A 26,920-nucleotide genomic window follows, 5' to 3' on the forward strand; every position below is an offset into this window, starting at 1 on the left:
TAGTCAAGCATCTGCGGTACATAAAACTACAGCTCCCACAAGAAGGCCATGTCCTAGTGCACACCAGTCTAACCAAACCTATCTTTTTTATCGCAGAAAACAAGAGCTATCATTTGTATCTAGAAATGTGCTGGCTAGCAGTGCTGTTGGTCTAGTAGTGGTTTTAGATGTTCTGGTCCCCTGAAAGTGCTCAAAGGTTTCATTCTGTGCCAGCTGTAGTTTTCTCTTTTTCTTCAGTGGCTGTGTCACTTAGAGGGCATTGCAGTTATCTACTCTAGTTATGGCTAGTGTGTGCATGACTGAGGAAAAACCTGCTTCTTTTAGCAGAATTCCAGAAGTTTCTGTATATGTGAACACTGGGGTTTATTTGTGTCCTCTCCTTTTAGCATCAGCTCTTCATGCTTCATTGGTTGCTTTCTCTAGGTTTTGGAAGTGGTGGCCTCTCCTGCAGTTTAGGGTGTTTGTTCTGGAAAGAGAAACCAACTCGGACAATATTGAAGCCAATTTGTTCTTTCTTACAATATAATTTTTTTTTCCTAATCACAGAGGAAAAGTCACAGCCATGCCAAAATCTTCTCTTCTGATGGTGTTCTAATGGCTGGAGACTGCATTGCACTAACATCTGGAGGTCCACACAATTTCTAATCCTGATTTAACTGGCCAGCAATAAGTCTTGTAGCACGTTAAAGACTAAAACAATATTTAAGGTGCTACAAGAATCTTGCTTGCTTTTGTTTCAACATACTAACATGGCTGGCTCTCTGGAAACAATTTATGAGAATTAATATATAATTTGAACTAGTTGTCCTGATTTGGTAGGGACAGTCCTAATTAATCCTCTGTCTTCCCAATATCTCGGCTGCCTTTAAACTAGTGATTCCCAACATTTGGTCCTCCAGATGTTTTGAACATCATATCCCAGAACTTCTGACTGTTGGCCAAGCTCGCTAGGGCTTCTGGGAGCTGAAGTCCAAAACACCTGGAGGACCAAAATTTGGGAACCACTGCTTTAAACGATTCCAGTTTCCCTTCCCTCCTCCCATTTTCCTCCTTTGTCTTCAGATTACTATAGTTGCTCCAAAGTGAGTTTAAATGCAAAAGTGGTTTTCATCTGTGAAATGTTGGAGAGTGTTTAATTTATTGTGGACTTTCTACATAGGAAAAAGCCCACATGTGGCTTTCTCTGTGCTGATAGCCCAGGCCACTTGTGAATGACAAGGGACAATTCCAGGGCAGTGTCACTCTTAGTAATCAACCCTTTATTTCATTATTCATACATGAATAAGGATGAAATGATTATAAGAATGAGCTATAAAGCCAAAGGTCAATTAAATTTATTATTATTATTGCTTATATTGTGCTGTTTCTGTCTTGTAGGACAAGATATTGTCAGGCATGACAAAGAAACTCCTCCCAAAAAAAACAGGTACATGCTTAGTTTTCATTTCTCTTCCATTCCAAATGGCATTCATTTGCTATACAGACACAAAGAACAGCATTATGATTATGAACAGTCACTTGGCAAAGTAGGAAACTGAGGACAAATTCAGCAGAATAATGTGGCCGTGGGCACCTGGCATTAATCCTGTTCTCTATTTATGCCAAAACAAAACAAAACAAAAAAACCCAACCCCAAAAAACAGCTTACTCATGTACAAGGACAGAATTCTGCTTCTTCATCTCTCATCAAGTTAGTAATGACCTCCATCAAGAATTTTGAGTTGGTGTGATTGTTGGTTGTTCCACACCCAGAGTCTTTTTAAAAATAAACAATACAATTAAACAATTTAAAAATACCTCACTGAACAGCAAAGAAAGAAGAAACAATGAGAATGAACTATGAACTGATTAGGTGACTTAAAGCCGATCAAAAGAAAAACTCATTTGGTGGAGGGAAATCAGATAGGAATCCACCAAACAAGACTTTCCAAAGGGATTGGTGTGTTTTTGCCAGAAAAGAGGCATTCACTTGGCTGTTTACAAAAGCAATTAAAGGGTGCCATGGATAAAATGCATCTAATATGATGAGTCTTTAACAAAATGGATGTGATGTACATTCTATTTCAGACAGTACTGTGTGCCAGACGGTGGTGCAACTATTGACTTTGGCTTTCAAAGTCCAATAGCAGCCTAGAAAGGCCCATAACAATGACTCAGAGAGAGGAGCAGGTGATCTGTTCAGCACTAAACAGTAAACCAGTGTAAGAACATGAACCCATCAAGGCTCATATTGCTGACTGAAGCATACCTTCAACATATTTTTTTAAAATAACATTTTAGTCAAGGGATGATTGGCTGGGCACATGCGTGTTACAGGTACTCATTTGATACTTTTTATTTTTAAAATAATGTATCTTTTTTCTGCAATAAAATGATATTTGTATATTGCATTTAACATCCAGGCAGAGAAGCAAACTGTGTATTATTCCTGCAGTTATGAAAATGCTGATTTAACTCAGCAAAACTGCACTTCATTGTCATTTTTCACGCTTTCTTTTTAATACAGGTAGCAAAGGGGGGGGGTTGTTATTGTTTTATTATCAGGGATATAGAAGCAATTCTAAATTGCTTCTTTATGATGATGGCAAAGGGAGAAGAGCAATGTTAGTAGATATGTAGCTACAAGGGTGGGTGAGCACAAATGAGGGCATTGCCTCCCATAAGGATTCTGCCCCCCAAAGAAATTATAATTCAGTCCCTGCATTTCTAGCATTTCAGTAACCTTAAATTTTAGTTCAGGCATTAAAAGAAAGGGGACAGGCAAAGTTACCAAGGTAATGTAAACACGGTGAGTAAAATGTCCAAGATTTTCAGTGTTTCACTTTCTAGAATGCTAAACGTTTGAGGACCAGAGGAAAATGTCATTTTGAGGGGAGGGCAATTCATATTTATGGGGTAATATCCTTATTTCACTCGCACACTTGTAGCTAAACCCCTGATTTAGCTGTGTGATTCACAAGTGGAAAACACATGACAGATTAATATTGCCTCCTAAGGCAAGTAAATCCAGGGTCTATTTTTTTTTAGCTGCACAACTGCCACCAGACACTGTCAAATACTGTTATTGTTGTTGTTGTTGTTGTTGTTGTGTGCTATGCAATGGCCAGAAGTGAGCACAAAGATAGGAAAATAGGTACCTAGTAAATCCATGGAAAGGTAATAAATTTATTAGAAAACACAGCTTTGGCTATAGCTGCAGAAATCTGCCCAATAATTATAGTTTTAACATACAGTTCACAGTAAAGCTTCTGTTAGCCTCAACTTGTTTCTGCTATTTCCCCCTTTTTTTCCAGCCAAATCCAAAGGAATTACAAGTATGTATTAACATTATATTTATACCAATTGCAAGCCTGTTTTACAAGTGTGATGATGTAGATGTTTGGTTTTGTTACACATTAGTCATCCTCTGAAATAGTCGTGCAGACTCTTGCTACTTAACTACTTTACTTTACGTTACTGCCACTGTTCTGAAGTAGTCATGTGCACATATTGCTTCTTTTCAACTTTCAAAATCAAAATAGTTCCATGCAATTTGACATCTGTTGAGAGTTCTCTGAATATTTTACATTACCTGAATCATTTGGAGCCAACTGTATGCAAGAATGTAAATTCAAATTCAAACTGCTTTGTATATGGAAATGAAGTGGCAAGACCAGTTTGACACTGGAAACTAGCCTGTAGGTGGGGAGAATAGATGGGTGTAGGATGCCCCCATGAGGACGGGGTTAGATAGTGTTGAGGTGTGTGTAGTGAGTCGGGAAGCCATTTGTTCATTCAATTGCTGAGGGACTTTTGTTTGTGGATCAACTCCAATTCTGCTGTTTTTCTTTCCAATCTAACTGTGTAGTTCTTTTGTGCAAGGACCGCTCTTCTGAGGTCTGAGATGGAATGCCCAGGGAAATTAAAATGTTCTGCCACCAGCTCTACATACTAAAAACTATATCACTGATTTTTCTCCAAAGGGTTTGGGCAAATGGGACCAAGGCTAAAACCTTCAGATGGCCATGAAACTCACTGTAACCTTGCCCCAATCACCACTTTCAGTCCAGCCTCCCTCACAGGCTTATTGTGAAGATAAAATGAGAAAATCCTGAACACCTTGTAGGAAGTAGGGGGATTTAAATGCAATAACACAGGAATTAGATTTAGAACTCTTGGATTAATTCACTCTCCAGTGATGAAAGTATAGCTAATAAATATGCTTCATGGCCTTATGGAAAGTAATATTAAGTAAAATAATAAGAATTGGACACATTGCAAAGTTAATGTAATTAAAAGGGGGTTGTGAGAGAAAATATAAGCTGTTGCTGTGTTCAGGTCAGAAAGGATGCCTTTTTAGGATTCATACAGAGTGTCCATGCATTAAGATACAGCATGTACCCATTAGTGAATTACTCTGCCACTGTTTGCTACTTGAAAGCCGAAAGGCTAATGAAAATGCCTGTTTGTGTCAATAGGTTCCTTGCCAAGTCCATACAAGTGCTGATGTGTTATTCCCAGTATCGCCAGCAGGTGGTAGCAGTCCTTCTGCCTGTTTGTTTAGAAGTAATCTTACATTATTTAAACCCTACAATCTCCTTCTCCTTTCAGCCATGCCATCTACCACTTGGTTTTCCACAAAATCTAAAGAAATAAAATTGTCTGTTCTCCTGTGATCTGTCACTGGACTTTAATATAAATTTGCTGGTAGATCAGGCAATTTAACATACCCTTCCTGAGCAGAATTTACTATTCGGAGTTTAGCACACAAGGCTCGGAAAGCACAATTGCAATAGGATAATAATGTTTTTGGCACATACTTATCTTTCCTATTGCTGCTTTGCATTTCAATTGTTGGTGGAGAGTATGTTTTCAATTATTGTTTTTCTCCATCAATGAAAAGGTATGATCCACCAGTGATCTGAAAGCAAAACATCAACCAGAGACATTGTGTGATAAGTACATGCCAAAGATGCTGTTATCCTATTGTAATTGCATGTTACTAGCCTTGTGTGCTAAACTCCTTCATATCTCAAACACCATTGCACTAATAATTATAATTTGTTCAGACCTCCTAAGAGAAGCACATTGGGATTGTGCAAACAAATGGGTCCTAGGACAGATCAAGCCTGAACTCTCCCTGGATGCCAAGATTATCAAACTATGGCTGTTGTACTTTGGCCATATCATGAGAAGACATGACTCATTAGAAAAGACAATAATCCTAGGAAAGGTAGAAGACAGTAGAAAGAAAGGAAGACCACAGCCAGATGGCTAGATTCAATCAGATGGGCCTGAATCTGCAGAATCTGAGCAAAAAGGTTGAAAATAAGGGGTCTTAGAGGTGTCCCATTCACAGGATCACCATAAATCAACATCGAATTGAAGGCAGTTAACAACAACAACAACCAGCTCATACCTTCTATACATTATATGAGAACTCACATACTTCTCATTCAGGATGAGTTATACTAAGACCTGTGTTCAAGATCAAGCCCCACAGCATGAGGCATTTCCTATGAATAGGATGAGCAATAGCCACTGAAAGTGTGTGAGTACACAAACATAGAATTTACACCTCCATTGAATGGAGGCAGCAGGCAAGCTCAAGGGCAGGTTCTCTTCAATGCGGTGGTTATTTCACATCCTGAAGCTTAAAAGGAGATTTCTTTAGACTGTTTACCAATTCTAAATGTACCAAGTTAATTAACTTTGAATTATAGTCTCTATGTAATCTTGGTGCTATATCATGCAAAGATAATAACATTACACTTAAAGGAAGCCTTAAATTATCTACACATTGATAATAATAGCAATCAAGGAAATTAATTGGCATTGCATTTTTAAAGTAATTAGTAGATCATCCTATTTCCATTTATCTTTAATTAATTGCCTGTGGCAAGAGATGATCATTTGACAACAGCAGAGACTTATTCACATTTTTAAAATAGTTAATACAAACTGATTGTTTTCTTATGTGCCTAAAATAGGAGACAACTTTTTTCTTATGAAACATTAATTATCTCATTATCATATAGATGCTGTTTTAGATGTCAAGAATATTTTGAATGGAAAATTTTAGAAAGGTAGTGATGGATTTCCAGTAACCACTTCTAATACTTAAGTATTTTCCTAACAAACAACAGTATGAAGCTTCAGGGAACAAAATGGACATCAGAGTTTGACAGTGAAGATGTGGTTGATCTATTGTGAAACATTCCCCACGTTTATGTAGGCATGAACCCCAAAAAATTCTTGAACTACTCTCAGTACATGAGTTATGTGGGAGAGGGAGGCAGAATTCTTGAGGACAGGAGTCAGAGAAAGAAGATGCCAGCCACAGATGCTGGCAAAACGTCAGGAAGAAACTCTTCTAGAACATGGCCACATAGCCCAAAAAACCCACAAAAAACTATGGATGCCGGCCATGAAAGCCACTCGCTTTCCATGACTGAATGAGGATTTGAACCCAGGTCTCTCAGAGTCCAACCCAACACTCAAACCACTACAACACACAGGCTATCTACAAATAAAATGATAGAAATGCTAACTGGGAATATCTGTGATCTTTGAAATTCTTGTTTTCTTTTCTGGTTGTCTAAAAGGCCTTGACTGAGTTTGCCAAGGAATACTGTGTGCTAGGTTGTAATAATTCATTTCAAAGTATTGGACCTACCTATCAAATATGATATTGTCGTACACCTACCAGACAAACGTACTCATTTGTTTCCAATCTGGGCACATCATACATATGAGGTGGTGAAAATCTGACAAAACTGTCAAGGTATGCAATTATCAAGATTTATTGTTACTCTTTTATTCTCTTTCCTTTTTCCCTAATTTATTCTCCCCACAACCCCTGGAAGAAACAGCTGATGGAAAAGCAGTAACAGGTAAAAAGTATATTTTTCCCCTCAAAAATATTTAGCAACAAGAATAATTCACAATGAAAAATTATGGAGTCTAACATATCCAGATCTTCAGCTTATATAAATTAGCATTATCTGCAGAGATCCATGAAAAGTGATTAAATTGATCCCACTAAGGGATTTCTATCAAAATGTCAGGCATTTCTCTTCCTACCCCTTAATTTGTTCCTCAAGGATTCTGAAATCCAAAATTGCTTACTTGGAAGTAAATACCACTGCAATGAGTGGGCTTTGCTTCTAGGTAAGCATACATAGGACCAGGGTGCTAGTGCCTGGAAGGGTATCTTGGTTATAGTGATTAATGCTGAGCTGTTCCTGGAAGAACAGTTAGCTCAGATGCTGGAAGACAATGAATTAAGATGCATTAAAGTAAAGTGGATCATATGAGTTGTGCATATGTGTGTCAGGCAGGGGGAGATGCACAGTTCTAAGGCAGACTGCAGAAGAATTGCTGCTGTTCTCAGTAGGGAATATTGGAAAGGCACAAACGCCTCCAGCACCACACCTTAGTTAATTTCAGTCTGTCTCCTTGTGTGAAGTCACAGCTGATTGACTCTATTCTTGGAGGCCTGGAAAAGGGATGCTGAAAAAGGACATCACATATATATCAAAATGTTTGAGATACAACTCAATAGAGGTCTGTATAACATCATATGCGGGTGCAAAATATTGTATCCCTTCAAGCTCCGGGCCACATTCACCCTTGCTCATCCTGTCATAGTAAAATGAGAGAAGCATTCTGTTCCAAGGGTTTGAAACTGTGTCAGCACACCAGCAGCTAAAATTTAATCCTGATGCTTTGGAAATCTTTCCAGACAAGAAGAAAACAGAAAAAGCACTGAAGGAAAAAGATGGTGAGGGATGGAAATATTTTATTTTAAACCCATGCCTAAACTCATTGTACAGTCGGTTCTCTGTATCCAGGGATTCTTTATCCACGGATTGAACATCAACAATTTCAAAATATATAAATTTCAAAAAGCAAAGCTTGATGTTGCCATTTCATGTAAATGATAGCATTTTACTGTGTCACTGTATTTAATATTTAATTTATTCTTGATGATTTGGAAATCTTTCCAGACAAGAAGAAAACAGAAAAAGCATTGAAGGGCTGGAAATCTTTTATTTTAAACCCGTACATAAAATCATTATACAGTCGGTTCTCTGTATCCAGGGATTCTTTATCCATGGATTCAACATCCGCAATCTGAAAATGTATAAATTTCAAAAAGCAAAGCTTTATTTTGCCATTTTATATAAGTGATAGAATTTTACTCTGCCATTGTATTTAATAGGGCGTGAGCATCCACTGATTTTGGTATCCACAGGGGTTCCTGGAACCAAACCCTAGCAGATACCAAGGGCCCACTGTACTGGCAATCTACTAATCCTGCTGCCCCCCTCCCAAATATTAACAATGTGGCACTGTGTAAATTGAGTTTCTTACATTGTATTTCATTTTCCTCTTCTTGATCCCTACAGGGAAAACTGTGGAGAAAGCTCATTGCAAAGAGGAAAAGGCAAAAGGTATGTGTGTGTGTTTGTGTAATTGTTGTTGTTGCTGTGATCACACAAACCTATCACATGGTTTTCTTGGCAAGATTTGTTCAATGGGTTTTCCTTTGCCTTCCCCTGAGGGTGAGAGAGTGTTGCTTGCCCAGAGTCACCCAGTGGGTTTCTATGGCGAAGCAGGAATTTAAACCCTGATATCTGGAGTAATAGTGCAACACTCAAACCACTATACTATGTTGGCTCATAACTTTATAATTATGCAAGCCATAAATCAAGGGGTTCATAATTCATAGAAGAAACAGTAAGCAACTAAATTGATTATCCAAAGGAGTTAATGCAGCAAACTTTGGTCCTCCAGCAGTTTTAATCTTCAACCCAAAAAATCCCTAATCATTCACTAAGATGCCTGGGACTTCTGGGAACTGAGGTCCAAAACAAATGGAAGTCCAGTGTTTGATAGATTTTTATCTTTTAAAACTTTAAGATAAATCAAAGAGGCTTCTCTGCTTCTGTGATACTGTTGCCTCCTAATACTATTTGTAGTGATATTAAGGAAAGTTATTATTTTATCTATGATGAGAATAGGGAACATTTTATATTTTCATTCCATACACTGTATTTCTTTCTAGCATGAAAAAGAACAATTTTTCTAAACATCTATAGGAGTAGCTAAATAAACTCTGGTTGAGGTCCTTGATGGGAAGACATAGCATGAAGTTTCACTCCGGTGGTGCTACACCATCTTCCCTCCTGTAAGATTCAAATTGTTTTTGTGTCCCTCTCATGTTTTTTAGTGAACAGTGAATAGTAAACAGTGAAAGAGAAACCACTGGTTATTTGCCTATAGCTATAGGTCTGTATGCTTATAGATACATAAGAACAATGTTATTATCTGGTACCTTGTACAGGATGCCTTTGCCATTGGGAGTCCAGCTATAGCACATAGCTGGACACTTCTCTTCCACCCCTTGGTCTCCATGGCCACTAAATGAATATGGAGGAACACCGGCAGCAGCAAAGTGGGTTCTGAGGGGGTTGCTGGGTTGGTAATGAATACACCTCTCCACAGGAGCTTGTTTTTTTTTTTAAGGGACAGAGTTCAGTGTTTCAGAGACATTTGTGACTAACATGATGCCAGCCTATGTCTTATGTGAGGTCATTGACAAATTTTGTCTTATGTGTTTGATGGGCAGTGGTGATGGTTGTTTTTGCTTTCTCAGTAGTTCCAGTGGAGGTAGAAAAGGTCTTAAAAACTCTAGGATTACAACATTTCACTAGATGAATGCTGGCCACTGAAACTCTTCATCATTGTTTACTACTTGGAGAACTGAGTTGAGGGAAACCATCTCCTCCCCAATGTTTTATTTTTCAGCAGCACTGATGAAGTGCACCGCATGCCAAACATCAACTGAAAGCTGTGAAAAATGATGACCATGAGTGATGAGTGATGATAGATTTATAACAATAAATAGACTATTGTGTTATGTATGTGTTTGGTGAGAATAATGACACTTTTGTGATTTTAATGATAAAATGGATTCTTGGAACAGAGTTTAATTAGACTGTCTTGTTTTACTTAATAGCTCCAGCAGTTAAAGAAACCCATCACCACCACAATGTAACTGCAGGTACATGAATAGATTGTTATTGTTATTGTTACTATTATTACTACATATAATGGGAGGGTGGTTTTGTTTTGTTTTGAGAAGAGTTGATATCAGTTTGCTTCAATGCCAAGTCCTTTAGTGCCTCAATGTACCTGTCACACTGCAGAAATAATGCAGTTTGACACCGCTTTAACTGCCATGGAATCCTGGTATTTGTAGTTTGTTGTGGAACTAGGGCTCTCTGTCAAGGAAGGTTAAATATTTCACAAAACAACAAATCCTAGAATTCCATAGCACTGAACCACAGCAATTCACCAGGTATCAAACTGCATTAATTCTGCACTGTAGAAGCAGCCTTATACATGGATAGGAATAAGCATGCAACTGCAAGTTATGATTTTCAAGGGAAGAAAAACTCAGATGAAATTATTTCTTCTAAGATCCTGTAAAATTTAATAGGATTTATTCTTCATTATCCATTAATGTGAACATATAATGTTAGTAAAAACATTAGTGTGTACAGTAGTAAAACAATACTCTTACTGTTTATTACAATAATATCTTGTATATCCTTGGACCAAACATGGTTGATCCTAGTCGTTTCCTTAGCTTTAACTTTCTCCAGTTTGTATGTAACCCCCTGTTTTACACTCACTCACTTGTTCCATCTGCCAGTTGGTGCAAAATTTGGTTTCTTAGATGTTCAGCTATGCAAAAAGACATTCTCTAGTCATCTTGTCAAAGAAGTTGTTCAAGGGCATTGTTTTCACAACTTGACTATTGCTTGACAAATTTAACTGAATTAACTTAATCAAAATGTGTATTAAGCAAAGAGAGATCCTTAGTAGAAAGTTGTTCTGTTGCCTTTCAAGTTTTGCCTCTGACAATCAGCTTTATTTCCTTACAGACAAAATTTCAAAAGCTGCCAAAACAACAAGTAAGTTCTGCTTAGTGTTAAAGACATTGCAAACGTCTTTGATTCTCAGGTGACATATAGTACTTGTCAGTATTGAACAAAACTGTAACATGGTTATCAAAAATGTTGTTATTCATTCCATCAGTCTGAGAAAGAATGAGTCATTTGCCCTTGAAAACTGGCCTATGGGGAAATGTTATATGTTTTCATACTCAAACCTTAAATAAAATGTAGTGATCCTGATGCTCCTGGGTTATGATGGAGAAAAGATATACTGGCACCAAAAGGGAGTTGAAGAAGAGGTCATGTTTCACCAAAGTGAAGGATTTGAAAAATAATAATAAAATAAAGCTATTTGCATAAGAAAACTAGTGGACAGTTGTAGCCCTGTGGATTTCTATATAAGCTAATAGCAATATAAGATGCCAATTATCCTGAGTTTTGCTGCTAAAATTTAGTTGGATTGCAAGTATTTATAAATAAAAAATAATCCAACAGCAACAAATATGGAAGTGCTTACCCTCGTGGGTTAGATCTATTTTTGTAACAATAACTAGATTCAAGGCAATGCAAAGGCAAGGCTTGTAATCCAATTCTATGGTTCTATTAAGGATATACCCACCTACATAATCCCTGCAAAAGAGCCTAATGCATTTCCCCTTTATCTGAAAACACAAAAAGACTGCTATAACTACATACTGATTAACCTTAGTTGGGTGGAGAAACAGACGTCTGCAGCATTATTCATCCATCCATGAGCCAAAGCTAGGCAAAATATCTCCCAGCACAATGTCCTATGATCCTGTACTTCTATTACAAGCCATCAGTTTCTATTAGAGGGGAATGTGGACATCTGTGGGTATGGTATATCCTGGGATTCTTTCCCAGAACATTTCTGATAGAGGAGAAAAAAAGGTCTACTCAGAATGGGTGGCTGTTTCTGTTTCTGACAAAGATGTTTCATTGACAGGGAGTGACCTTGATAAGTTGGTGAGTGAATTGACTTGGAACATTTTTGACCTTTTTTTCTGGTACATGTGTGGAAGAACTTCCTCATCTTCTTCCCTGGCATTTTAAAATATGTCAAGAATTTTCTAGAAGTGGAAGACTTTAAAAACACACATCAGTAAACAATACATATTAGAGAGTGCCTACTGAAGTGTGCATGTTAAAGGCTGCATCTACAGAAAGGGTGCACTAATTAGAGATCTGATGTGGGATATTGATCTATCATCCTATTTCAATAATACAGGTATCATCATGCACTTGGCTATTTCCCCCCACATACACATAGAATATATCTGATATTGGGTTGTGTTTTGTGTATTTGTGTAATTAGTGTAATTAGTGTGTGTAATTAGCATTCCACCTAAAAATAGAAACACAACTTCTTGCCATTTGTTGGACTGTGGGATAATACAACTTGAAATAGAAGGGGTGAAAAATTCAGTTGTGCTTGTCTGTGGACAAAATGACATCTGACAGCAGCAAGTGTTCCTTATCCAACCAGCAGCTCCATGCGCCTGCCCCTAGTAAGTTGTGGAGAGTTGTGGTAGTGGGTAATTTGGAACAGATTTTATTTATATATTTTGATGGTGTTCACTAATTCACAGAGAGAAGAGCGAGAGGAGGGGATAAACAAGATTCTGCATCAGACACATAACATATGATGTCATGGCTATGCTCTATCTCCTCAGCTCACTCCCCAAACCACCTCACAATCTAGGCAATCAAATTGAGGGATGGAGTCCTGCAGAGATGGCAAGCAGGGGACTGACAGATGATGCATCTAGCTACCACCTGGCCAGAGACCCCTGTGAATCCTGACACAAATCCTCCTTGCACTGTGGCTTGCTGATGTGAGGGTGACAGATGTGTCATCCTCCTGTGCCCTACTCACCAAAGCCATAGAACACCATCCCTCAATATGGCCACCTGGATTTTAAGGTGGGTTTATGAGCATTGTGGTCATTGCAATGGTGTCAAGGTTGTAAACGTGAATTCCAAACAGTTACAAGGTCATAAGAAAGTTATCCTTATGGAAATGAAGATTGTTCATGAAACATGGGATGTAGCTCAAGATTACAGAACACTATGGTAAGGACACAGCAATTCAGCTGAGACATTTTGGAACAACTGGACAGGCCCCTAAAGAACTCCAGCTTATTGTGAACAGGAATGCCAGCCAAAGGCACCACAGAATCCATTAGTGCTGCATTTCCCTTGTTCCAAAGGGGCACCATTCTCTTGAGGTCAGACTGCAATAAAATCTGTGGCTGGGTGGAAAGGAGCAGCTGCTTCAGAATTTATAGACATGTATGTGTGTGTGTGTGCCTGTGGGGAAAATTGTATTAGTTTTGGAAGTGATTGACGGTGACGATGAAAAAAATCCAAATAAAATACAGGAGGGAATAGAACTTCTTTGCGTATAGAAATTTGTGTAAGTGGCTTTGCTTTAGCATGCCTTGTAGAAAAATGCCTGTTGTTTTCATAATTACTTTCCATCACAAATCTACTGGTGTGAAAAAAAAATGAGGAAAAAGCAATGTGCAGATGACAGAGCAGACAAGAGTACCTGACCTGCTGAATCACATACAGACAGAGTATATTTGATTCATATATCACTAACCATGGATATTGGAAAGAAGATTGGAAAGAGAAACAGCTGCATTACAATATAACCACAAACATCAGTCCATCAAGAGTGGGTTAAACAGAGAAAATGACTTCCTGGCACACTACTCATTAACACAGCAGCCCCCCAAGCATGCTTTTAGCCACTTTATCCTATCTCCTTTCTAGTTCCCAGCCTGCACATACCACATTCCAAAATTTCCTCCACTATTCATATGGTCATTCCTACCACCCTCTATCCTGGCTTTAAGTAACATCTTTCCACCTGTCATTGTCCTTCAAAAACCACACTTTGAACTTGTCACTCCATCACTATAACCACAAGTTTTCCATTTCTATTGCTATTCAAAGAATCTGTTGATAAAAGTCCTTCCTGGGCACTAGTTAACTCCGTTCACCTGAGGAAGTAGACCAACTCTGTGGACCTTATCTCACTAGATAAATCCCACTCAGAAATGGGATTTTAGAAGTAGGAAAAAAAACACGCAAATGCAGGAAGTTTTTCACATGTTTCTGTGAAACAGAAAGAAAGCAAAAATAAAGCAAGTGTAAAGGGGACAAAAATAATACCTTACTTTTGGATCTTCCTGAAAGTAAAAAGGTGTCATTTTTGTCCCCTTTGCGTTCACTTTATTTTTGTGTTGTTTCTGTTTTGCAGAAACATCATGTGAAAAACCTCCCACATTTACAGGTTTTTTCTACTTTAAACCTACTTTAAATCCCATTTCTGAGCAGGATTCCTCTTGTGTGATATGGTCCTATGAAAGTTTATGCTACCACTTCTTATGAACAGTTAGTTTCAAGGGTACTACAAGATCCCTTTGCACAAGCATGTTGGTACTTTAGAAAGCACCACCATGCTTCTTGTGTGATAACCTTTTTAAATTGGGTGTATAATGAATCTTATATGATTCATTTTATAAAACACTGGAAGCTAAAAAAAACATAGACCTCTCTGAGGTTTGTTTATTCTGATATCTGAATGAGTACTCTAGCTTTTCTCTTTCCCAGTTCTATCTCCAGACAACATATTAAGCAAACCATGAATGGAAAGGCCACAATAGTTTAGACACTTTCCATTGCAGCATTTGTAATTAGGAACTGGCACTTCAGGCATGCAGCTCCTCATCAACAATATGTAAGGCTTCCTTTCAGAATGCCCTGGTTTATGATAAAGTCCCAAAACTATATTTAAAGCACCAGCACATGATATATTTATTTTTAGGCATTATAGGCGCGTTACAGACTGCCCAAAATGGGAGGTCTGCCTGCGCCTTCATTTGATGCGCAGAGGAGCCTCAGTGGCCAAACCGCAAGGCTCCTCAGCACTGCAAAAAAGAAGCCCCAAATGGCACTTCTTGTTGCGGTGCACTAATGATGCCGCACGGTGCCAATGGCACACTCGCGGTGTCATTAGTGCTGAGTGACATGCAGACGCTAGGCGTCCGCGATGTCAAGATGGTGGCGCCTGTGTAGAATGGGCGCTGCCATTTTGTACGTCTGGGGATGTACTTTACGCCCGTGCAGAAAGGGCCATAGATATGTTTACCACATTCTATTTTACTGTCCTTGAAAAATAAGACTGTTAAAAAAGACAGAATATAACCTTTATTTGTTTGCCAGGCAGATAATACAAATGGTGGCTATTTTGTTTAAGCAGGCAGATTAATTTTGCATGAACCAAAATGGTTTAAGGAATGTTCATTGTGTTCAGAAATGAACTAGAACACTGCAAGCATGCATAATGCAAGTGAAGCAGTGTGATAGAAATTTGGAAATGTTCCTTCTTACACCCATTTCTGTATTCCCCAGAAGTATGTGCACTTCTCCGGTGATAAATCCACCCAACCTAAAGACTAGCACAACAAGCTTCATTTATATACAAACAAGCTTCATTTATATACTGCTTCATGTCACCTAAGCAGTGTCTAAGTGGTTTACAACTGTAAGCTAATTTGCCCCCAACAATCTGGGTACTCATTTTAGCGACCTCCTCGGAAGGATGCAAGCCTGGTCTTGAGTGAGGGGCTGCAGTACAGGCATTTAACCACTGCACCACCAGGGCTCCTATTTCAAATGAGTTTGTAAAAGTATATGTCAAATGTCAAAGTAGAAACACTGCTGCAAGAACCAGTAAAATTATTTGCCATAGGGGGAAATAGTTGCAAGGCAACATACAGTGGTAAGAATTTCCATCCTTAGATTTTGGAGTTGGGAGACAATTGTAACTATACCACTGAATACCATAGTCAAGATAATCCAGGTCATAATATTTCTGATTTCTATGTATGGGTGTGAAAGCTGAACAGTGACGAAGCTGACAGGAAGAAAATCAACTCATTTGAAATGTGGTGCTAAATGAGACTTCTGTGGATGCCATGCCATGCCATGCCATGCAATGCAATGCAATGCAGGAAGGAATCCTAGAGCAAATCAGGTCTGAATTTTCATTAGATGCTAAGATGACCAAACTGAGACTCTTGAACTTTGGACATATGAGACCACATGACTCATTGGAAAAGAAAATAGTGCTTGGTACAAGGGACACCTATAGAAAAAGAGGCCATTTACAAATGAATTGATCCAATAAAGGAAGTGTGGCCCTCCCTTTAGAGCTTATCACTTGGCATTTTAAATCAGCTCTAGTCTCCAACCAGGATGCAGGATGGAGGTGGAGATTATCACATACTAAATCATCAGCGAATTGCTGGCCATCATCAGCCTGGGTCCATCTGGGTCCAAGCTACACTCCACCAGAATTTTTTAGAAGTCAGAAAGCCTCAAGAAGACAAGAACACAATTATAGAAGAAAAACTGTAGATAAAGGACACATAGATTTTTATCTCAGTGCATTAGTTGGCAATTGCTTCTTAAGGTTTTGGCAAGGAGAGAGGAAATCAACCTTGGCAATTTGTTTTTTGCTGGTTTAATCATGATGGATATAATGTGTAGCACAGCTCTTCCCTTGCCCCCATCATGCATACCCAGAATATAAATATCCTATTCCAATAAGTGAACTAATAAAAAGATGTGGGTTTCAAAATATTCCCTTCCCTCAGAATGAGGAAGCAACTTGTGAGCATGCCAGCGTATGAACTTTTTGTCAGAGCTTTTGCTTATTTAGGAAAAGTAAATAGCTGTAGTGTGAACCCATCCTGCTGAGTTATAGCAACTTGATACCACATTACCTGCCATGGGTCTCTCGTACAGAATCCTGGGATTTGTAGTTTGGTGAGACACAAGAGCTCTCTGGCGGAGAAGGCTAAATGTCTCACAAAACTATAAACCCCAGAATTCCATTGCATTAAGACTTGGCCATTCAAGTGGTGTCATACTGCATTAATTCTACAGTGCAGGTGCAGCCTTAGACATGAATAGGAATAAGCATGCAAATATCCAAATATCCCCTCCCAACTGAAAATCCTAGGATTTCAAGATGCAACCGTGTCAGGTGAAGTGAAATCAAAGTGCTACAATTGTAACCTTTACATATCTCTTTTGCTTTACTTATCCTTCGCTGTCTTTTTGTTCTTAGCTTAGTCCAGGGGTTGAGAGTTTTTTCTTCTATGCTTGGCAACACTGAAGTCAGTTTCTATTGCTCCTCTTTCTCACTGGCTACCACTCCGCTCTTTTCCTGATCAAAGTCATACACCATTTGAAGGGATAGCCTGGTTAGAAGGCAGAAATTCCAGACAGTTTCTGCACAAATTATCTGAATTCATTAGAAAATAATCTAATCAAAATAATTTTGATACACTCTTCAGTTGACCAGTTAATTTAAAAATAAACAGTGATTTTGTTTTCTCATACCATCCTTTACTGAATCCTCATCTGAGAGGCCACCTTTGCTAAACTGCTTTGCTTTAATGAAAGATGTCTGTTTGGTGACCTGCTCCTGACACTCCAGCATAGCTCATTATATGTCTTGCTCATAATGGAACTGCATGGAGAGGCCTCTAATTAGCTAAATAATAGCTTTCCTATTCAAAGTAAGAATCTTGGCTCTCTCTCTTTTTTTAAAGCATTGCTTGGTAGGTAGCAGCAGCGGACTACTTTGCAACATTGGATATAGATTGAGTATCTCTTATTCAAAATTCCAAAATACTTCAAAATCCAAAATTGTCCACATTGGTGGCCAAGATACTGATACCTTTGCTTTCTGATGATTTAGTGTACACAAATATTATTTGTGCACAAAATTATTAAAAATATTGTGTATGAAATTACCTTCAGGCGATGTTTATAAGCTGTTTTCAAAACATAAATGAATGTCATGTTTAGAGTTTGGTCCCATCTCCACGATATCTCATTATCAATATGCAAATAGTCCAAAATCTTTTTTAAAAATCTGAAATCCAAAATAGTACTGGTCCCAAACATTTTGGATAAGGGCACTCAACCTCTATGAGGACCAAAATCAAACATGAAAAAACAGTTTCTATAAGAAAATCAAGTAGTTAATTAGACTAGTAAAGACTGGTTTGATAATATTTTTGTGCTCAAGTACAAAAAAGGCTTTGCTTGCTAGCCTTCTTTTTTATGTGAGGAAAAGCAGCAAATGTGACCGTGTGCCATTTATTATTACCTCTGTCTCTTTCATTCCGTCTTTCTCTCAGAGTATGTACTCAATTATAAAATGTATCATTTAAGAAACATTTAAATGTACACAAATATAAAATGTTATCCTATAAAAAGCATGGCCATGAAACATGCATACCAGGAACAAAGACAACAAAAGGAATTGGTTTTATGAATAAACATAAATGAGGCAGAACAAATATAAAACTATCAGTTTGTTGCCTTTGTGAGTTGTTAAATGAAACTGCAAGGGGTTCTTCACATAGAGATAAAGGACTTGCATATCTTGTTGTGGATACTGGAGAATGCCGTTATAATCAACATTGCTTTCTTTGTAAAAGATTAACCATCACAATAACCTTCACATACAAATGTTGGATTTGTGCTTATCAAACTTATTTTGCTTTTAAAAAAATCTTTATGAGACCCTGAATCAGAGGCTATGATGTGTACCTTTACAGTGACAGGGCTATGCCATTGATAAGACAGGCAACCATGCTAGTGGATTGTGAAGAGGAACAACAATTCATCAATGCAACCATGCTAGTGAATTATCCTGTGACACAACAGGGGCTCCCATTGCATAGTAGTGGCTTCGATTGTGCTAGGGGTGTAATTCTTCACTACATCTTTTCTTCAGTGTAGCAATGAGTAATTTCAACAATTTTCTTCCCACTGTAAGAAAATATTTGAAAACCATGCAGATGATTTTAGCACCTCCTTGCAATAAGCCTTTTCTAAAGAAAATATGGATCAAAAATTGGAGATCATTACTTGTGTATCTTGAACATGACAGCTGGAAGTTTTAATCAAGAAAGATTATTCTTAAGGAAGGCAAAGAGTTTAATAGGTTTGCTTATATGCAAATTTAAGTAAATTAAGAAAAATGAAGCCACAGAGGTTAGCGAAAATAAAGTTTGTTCAGAGTTGTGTAAATATGATGACCATATAATTTTAAAAGTATATAAATGACTTGAAATTACAGATAGAAGATGAGCCTGTTAAAGAGTACATGATAAAGTGGGGACAACTTTTTGGGCATAATGTCCATAAGCAAGTACGGGGGGAAATGTGGTCCAAAGATATAAAATTTATTCTGTGTAATTATTTAAAAGTAAATCTGCAAAAATTATGTGCAGATGGTATTTAACCCTAAAACAGTTGTCAAAAATGTCTCAGAGTGTTTCAAACCTATGTTGAGGATGTCATATGTGGCAGATATATAAGAAGGCAAAACGTTGGTGGTCTAAAATTTATATGTTAAACCATATACAGTGGTACCCCGGGTTACGAATGTAATTCGTTCCGCGGCGCCGTTCGTAACCCGAAAAATTTCGCTAGCCGAAAAAGCCATAGCCGCTAGCGCTGAAAGCCGCGATTTCGTGTGAAAAAGCGCCGAAAAGCACCAAAAAATTTTTCGTAAGCCGGAAAAAAAAAGTAACCCAAAACAGTTTTTTCCTATTTATTTTTTTCGTATCCCGGAAATTTCGTAACGCGGTGATTTCGTATCCCGGGGTACCACTGTATATATATATGATTATCATCAGTAATATTTTTGTTAGTCATTATGAAAAAAGATGGGGGGGGGTAAATATGGATTACTACTTTGATATATGACAACAACATCAACAACAGTACTGTATATTGTGCACTCAAGTTTAGAAACAGACTGAATCACCAATTTAAAAAGGATGTTGAGAAACTGGAGCGTGTCCAAAGGAGGGTGACTAAACTGGTGAAGGGTCTGGAAACCATGCCCTATGAGAAACAACTTAGGGAGATGGGGATGTTTAGCCTGGAGAAAAGAAGATTAAGAGGTGATATGATCACCCTGTTTAAATATTTGAAGGGATGTCATATTGAGGAGGGAGCAAGCTTGTTTTCTGCTGCTCCAGAGAACAGGACCCGGAACAATGGATGCAAGCTACAGGAAAAGAGATTCCACCTCAACATTAGGAAGAACTTCCTGACAGTAAGGGCTGTTCAACAGTGGAACCCACTCCCTTGGAGTGTAGTGGAATCTCCTTCCTTGGAGGTCTTTAAACAGAGGCTGGATGGCCATCTGTACTGGATGGCCCCTGTGGTCTCTTCCAACTCTACGATTCTATGATTCTATGACCACAATGGAAGAACACTTTGATAAGGTTGCTGTGTCAAATAACACAGACAGACATACTAACTCTGTTCAATAGAATGCAAATGTGATAGTAGCCTTTATTATTTATTTATTATTTGTCTTTATTATAGTTTAATTTTTTTTAAAAAAAAAAAGATAAGATTCCTGAGTCAGCTCAAATGGCCAAATTCATGTGGGTTCTAAAGGGGAAATCAACTGAAGATAGGAAACTGTTAATGTGATTTTTGAACAATAAGAAATCTAACAATATAATAATCTGTGCTTATGGTTTTTAGTAATTGCAATAGGATTATTTAGTTGGATCTGTAATAGGGGATTTTTTTTTCCTTTTCAATTTTCTTTTTTTTTTTTTAATGTGCATTAAATAAGATCAGTTCATGCTATGCTTCAGAAATTGCCAGGGGCCAGATAGAATAAACACACTTCCACCAGCATCCTGAAGCCATACGGCAATGGCTGTGGTGCATTTCACAACTTTGGAGCAACCTGTGGAAATGTTCTGTTCCACATCAATGCAGATGATACTTCTAGGGATCCATATGGGGAAAGATATACCCTCAAGTAATCTGGACTGCTGAAGACTCTATATAACTTTGTTGGATCTAGTCTGTAGCCTTTATTCAGCCAGCACTTGGAACCATGCCCAGAAGCAAAAATGGTAACTAATGCAAATGGGTGACAACTGTATCTTGATTCAATGCCCAGTACAGTTTTCATTTTATGTTTTGTGCCTTCTTGTATCATTGAACTAGAAATATAAATGGTGTTCTAATTTTCTCTTTAATAACATGAAGGAGCTTTACATTTGTGACTATTCTTTCCTCTTTTTTCCATCCAGAGGGATATTCAGAAATTGGCACAGCTAAGAAATGTGAGTTTGTTACTGGTATTTTGTTTACATTATTTTTAAGAATAGAAATAAGATGAAATGTGTGGTATTCATTGCTTGAAAAATCTGTCATTTCTAGGTCATAATTTTCTTAAGTTTGTCAAGTACAGCTGAACAAGCAACTGTATCTGAATGCATGCAGAAAGTCCTAGAATTTGTATGCAGTGTTCTCGTGCCATGTCTGATCAGAGTGAAAAGCAGGGTTATAGCTGAGGGTGGGGTGGACAGAATAAGGGCATTGCCCTCCCCGAGTATTCTACCATCTCAATGAAATTTTCCTTCACTCCCAAATTTTTAACACTGAAGAGAGTGAAAAACTGAAAATCATTTGCACCTAGAATTCTTATAATAGCTTTGTATGTGTTCTCTTGGTATCTTTGCCTACCCCTTTCTTTTTGAAGCCTAAATTCTATTTCTAAATACTTAGCTGAAGTTTTAAATTACTGCACTGGTAGAAATTTAGGGAATGAATTTTTGCTTGTTGACAATGATATTCTGCCTTGCCCCTGGATGCGGATGTTTGATGGATTGTTGTATTGATTGATGGAGTATTGATGTAATATTTTTGTGTTTTTATAAGAGTGTCATATGTATTTGATTTTAGTAGTCTGTAACCTTGCTTCGATCCATTGGGAGAGGTGGGGAAACACAAATAAATTATTATTATTATTATTATTATTTTATTTACTTTGTTTTTATGCTGTCTTTCCCCAGACCGAGCCCCAAGGTGGCTTCCATAATAGATGAAGGGAAACTTCATCTAAGGGGGCAGAATTCAATGGTTGCAAAGCCCTCAAACCCCCCATCCCCAATGGCTACATATTGTGAATCCTAACATGTTACAGATGGCTATGGGAACAAATTGAGCATAAGATACAACTCAAGGCAGTGTCAAAGTAAAATGACAGTTACAAACTCTAGTTGGTTTGTTGTTACAAGGGAGGATATGGTCCTGTTATTACAACTTATTCACTGGCAAGTGATCCATTTCCAGCCACAGTGCAAAGTGCTGGTTATGTCTCAGAGTCCAGGTTGTCTGAAGTAGTGTATCGTCTTGTTGAGCTTGACTAGGATCTAAGATTTTGACTGCAGCTTTTTCTTGGTCCCACCACCTTCATGGGTCCATCGGGTGGGAACATGGAACATGGAAGAAAGACCTCTTAGTGGCTGCTCCCAGACTTTGGAACTCCCTTCTAGGGGTGCTAGGATGACTCCCTTCTTGCTGTCTGTGAAAATATTTCTATGCCAACACGATTTTAAAAACTAATAGGAAGGATTTAAAAGAGTGAATTTTCACAGATTTTTATCCTTTGTATTTTAAAAGGATTTGTTTTAAATGGTTTTAATTTTATGAACAGTTTAACTGGATTTCAGCACTTTTTATGTGGATGTTTATGTGCTTTTATCTATGGGGGATACAGACAGTCATTCTGCTGCCCCAATTTCAATCCTGCTTGAAGGAGGGGCATTTAGATGATACATGTCTCAAAGTGGGATTGAATCCAGATAGGATGCGATTTACAGGGGGAAAGCAGGATTAAAAAGAAACTTGTTTTATCCACTTCTTCCTGGAAAATGTGCATCTTTGCAGGTACATCTGAATGCACTGACTAGAAAGATGCTTCTTAAGCTAAAAAGGTTCATATTTTCCTGTGTGAATGAATCGTCACAGGAACGCATTTTAAGAGATGTGGTTATATAATGATAGGAAGAGCATGCACAGTATGGATAAAAGGATGCTGAAAGTTCACCTACCAGATGTTACATCAGTGGAAAGTTATATATTTGACTTTCACTTCCCAGCTGGACTCCCACTCAAATTCCAGTGCCATTTTCTCCTTGGTCCTGTGCACCTGCGCATTATTAACTGTGCACCATCAGTGTTTTTCTTTGTTGGGCATAATGGAGCAGTATAGCACTAATCACTTTGCCCATAGATTGCAGGGTTAGTGCCAGTGCAGGCCACACAGCTAACATGGCATCCATAATATCAGTTAGCTCCTGGTACTGATGTGAACGGCTTCACTGCAACATTTTGTAGGGCCATCAGGATGAGTAGGAACATGACCTTTGTAGCATTGTTCCTGTGCCTCTGTGATCATGTACAGGCACAGAACAGAAGAAAAAAAATGAAGCGAGCTTGAAGCCATGTTTTATCTACCCAGTGTGGATGGTTCATCCACATTGGGGCTGGCTTCAGGGCTAGCAGTGTGTTTGGCAGGACTCAATCCAGCTTCAGAAAAGACTGCTTGCAGCCGGTTTTTCCTGCCTGTCTGTAACACCCCCCCCCCCCCCCATATTTATTTTGAAACGTCGTGATCCTTGGAAAGGTGGTATATAAATAAAATGTATTATTATTATTATTATTATTATTATTATTATTATTTATCATTTATTTTACATTCTGTAAGCTGCTTTGAGTCTCAGCGTTGGAATAAAAATGAAATAACAACAATAGCAGCAGCAGCAGCAACAGCAGTAGTGTTTCTTTAGTGACTGCCACAGCAATGCAACCATAACTGACTATTCCTTTTTATTTCCACCCCCAGCTGCAGTGCGCTACTATCAGTGTGTCTTTGTCAATGGATATAATGGCTACACATCAGAATACGCTGTTACTCCAGCAAAAGACTACAAAGGAAAGACTGGACAGTCAAAAGCATCAGGGCACAAGACCAAGACACCGAAACAATAGAATCACAGAACATGCAACATTGTGAAAATTTTGCACTTTATGCTCTCTACAGAGGGTTATGCAAAAACCATTGGTACCTATGATCACAGAAATGTGGTGTGATCCAATTGATCACATGCTTTCAGGAAGGTTCTCTGCTCATCATCAGAACCAGCAGAGGAAAAAAGAGAGGAAGATGTGTAACAACATTTTAGAGGGTACCCAAGTGCCCCTTTTCTGAAGGAGAGCATGGTGCTGATGTTGTACTTGACAACTTGTACTTGTATACTTGTATGTGCATGTGTGTTTTGTACATCTCTGTGTATTTCTTAGGCTGTTTCCAGTTTATGTTTGCTTGTTATTGTATTTTGTATATTGCCTTGTTGGAGTAAAATGTGTTTCCCATGCAATTATCTCAAGGTCAAGTGTCCATTCAAAAATATTTAAGTCTTGGAATAATAATTGGTGACTGTTTTTACCATTTATGTTAGCACTCAGTTATATCAGTCCTTCGCTAAATAATAACTCCGTTTCAAGATTATTGTCCTTAGAGAACTCATTATACAATAGGAAGGTAATTTGCTTGGAAGTATTCTATTAAAAAAACCTGTAATATTTATTTCTGTAAAGATAAACTGTATTTTCTGGTTCTTAAAAGCACAGTGGAGAGCAGATTCTAAAACTGCTGCTAGACCTAGCAAAGATGAACTAAATGAGTGTTCAAAGGGTTAAGTAAATGAGTGTTTCTAGTGTTTCAGGAATGACTTAGTGGTTTAAGTAAATCTATATGCAGTTTTACCAAATTATTCCAAATGATATTAAGTATTAGCATGAAATATATAGGAAAGAAGGAAGAGCCAGTTAATTATCTGGTATGGAAGAATCAAATATGGAACTATGTTATTATTTATAAAATATGTTACATACTCAGAATTTCAGTACTGTCTTAGAGTAACAATTTGGGCAATTTTGCTATCTAAACTTCAATAATTTCCAAGATTTTCTTTTATTAGGGAATGTAGGGAAATATATTTCCTAATTATACACTTAACTATTTTTAGTGTGGATACTTGAAGTAAAAACATCACTCCTAAGCCATCTTTTATTTATTTTTTTAGAGAGTGAGATGATTCCTTGGTGTTAAAATGAAACATGTAATATTCATCTAGGTAAAATCTCTGGACATCATTATTCCAGCTGTCTATCGCAGTAGTTCTTGCTTCATAAATAATATGTCCTTGCAAACTAGTTCTGCATCATATTAATACATCTTATCTGTGTTATTTTGTACTTGTATTTACAATGTCAGAAACCTAATGTAGTGTAGTGTAGAACATTTTCTTTAAACAAAACAGGTTATACATACACACTTTATTGTGTATAGATTTTATTTCCAGAGAATGTCATGACTCAGAACTGATATTCATTCTGATAAGATGGCACAGCACCATAGATAACTGTGCCAAAAAAGACTCAACCCGTTCTCAGTTGTGTTTGGACTTCTTTGTTTCTTCACTTCTAGACCAGGCTAGAAGTGACTGGAACTATTGCTGCCTACTTATGGCTGCCTGTGGAAGAGATGAAGTCCACTATGTGTTGGACGCAGTCACAAAAGGCAATCCTTATGACCGAAACTTAACTATAGAGTAAAACTTTTAAACCACTATTAACTACATGGTCTTCACTATAGTGAGAAGAATAAACCATTTGGAAGTAGAGGCATACAGTGCTCCTTCCATTGCTAGGAACTTCTCCATAGATAAGACAAATGAGTCAAGGTGTACTGATAAAGTAACTTAACAGAAAAATGTTAACTTAACACTGTGCATTTTCTTTATATTTACAAAAAAAAACCACTTTTTGGTATATCTCAGTCCAAGTTCCTTGTGTGATACAAAGGTAAATGACCTTTTTTGTATCATGCCATACTTGATGAAAGAATTCAGACTTTTTTATAAAAAAAATAATGATACCTCATAAGAAAGATGAATACTTTTTACTGTGCCTGGCCTTGTGTTGAGGCTGAAGGCTGACATCTCACTAATTGGCCACAAGCCCACCGAGGTCAGGAATGAACTATTATCAACAATAGATGCAGACATTTCAGAACTCAGTTAGGGGATGTGGGTTGTTGTAGATGAATGTCATCTATCTCTAACTGTACCCTACAGAGAAATCTTAAAGTTCAGTCACTTATAAATATATGAATATAATTTGTGTATTGCTTGTCATGCTTAATATAATTGAATTGGCTTTCCAAAGACCTGCCAATTTAAAACATGGGTGTGTTTAAATAAAACACGTAGCACAAGATTTCATTAGAATGTTATTTAAATGTTGCTAATTACTGGCAAGCTTTATTTAACTTTATTTAAAAGCTTTTTCATTGGGACTTGTTGAAGCTTTCTCCTTCCTAGTTCTCCCAACTGGAAGCATATCTGAGAGCCTAATTCTTCCCATTTCGTCCCGCTAAAGAGGTGGCTCAGTGGAATTGAGTAGATGGCTTCAATCAGAATGTCAAAATGGTATAAATCAAACATTGGCCATTGATTTCAGAAATATTAATTGCTTTGCTTTGCAGCCGCATTGTGTGTCACTTCCTTCAGTGAATCCAATTAATCTGAAACCTTGATGTGCCATAACTAGAATTGCTTGCCTTTATCCAGATAAACCTAACTTTTCAATATATTCATTGCATAATGATTTTTTCAAAATAAATTGGGCAAAGTGTCTCAGTGATCGTGGTACATTTTTATCAGTGTGAAGATTGGGAGGGAACTGCATAAGAGTAATATGTTTACGTACAGTTCTAAACAAATCTGTTTTTCATCTATTCAAATTATCAGTGATATTTAAACATTAGTTAACATTTTTCTACATTGGTTTTTCTCATTGTCTTAACCTCACTTGATTTCAAATCTAATTTTCCATGGTATATTCATAGACACATTAATGTGAGTCTCTTGTCCCCTTACTAGACCACAGAGGTTTGAGGTTAATAAGACAAAAGCTTCATCACAAAAATAGAGGACCCAGTGTTTTAATACCAATTGGACTTTTCTGGA

General features: G+C 37.6%; 1 protein-coding gene across 1 annotated transcript in view; it reads left to right on the forward strand.

The window, feature by feature from the left end:
• LOC121925175 (triadin-like) overlaps positions 1–26,592 on the forward strand; it is a 180,222-nt gene extending 153,630 nt beyond the window's left edge. Inside the window, exons 25-33 of the mRNA XM_042457013.1 lie at positions 1,378–1,422; positions 3,291–3,314; positions 6,846–6,872; positions 7,724–7,762; positions 8,391–8,435; positions 10,004–10,048; positions 10,935–10,964; positions 21,131–21,163; positions 23,731–26,592. Of these exons, the coding sequence (XP_042312947.1) occupies positions 1,378–1,422; positions 3,291–3,314; positions 6,846–6,872; positions 7,724–7,762; positions 8,391–8,435; positions 10,004–10,048; positions 10,935–10,964; positions 21,131–21,163; positions 23,731–23,876 (434 nt within the window). The 3' untranslated portion in view covers positions 23,877–26,592. The remainder of the gene's footprint in view (positions 1–1,377; positions 1,423–3,290; positions 3,315–6,845; positions 6,873–7,723; positions 7,763–8,390; positions 8,436–10,003; positions 10,049–10,934; positions 10,965–21,130; positions 21,164–23,730) is intronic.
• The last annotated feature ends 328 nt before the right edge of the window (positions 26,593–26,920 follow it).

This window comes from Sceloporus undulatus, chromosome 1 (assembly GCF_019175285.1).
Source record: "Sceloporus undulatus isolate JIND9_A2432 ecotype Alabama chromosome 1, SceUnd_v1.1, whole genome shotgun sequence".
In the NCBI taxonomy this organism is placed as follows: Eukaryota; Metazoa; Chordata; class Lepidosauria; order Squamata; family Phrynosomatidae; genus Sceloporus; species Sceloporus undulatus.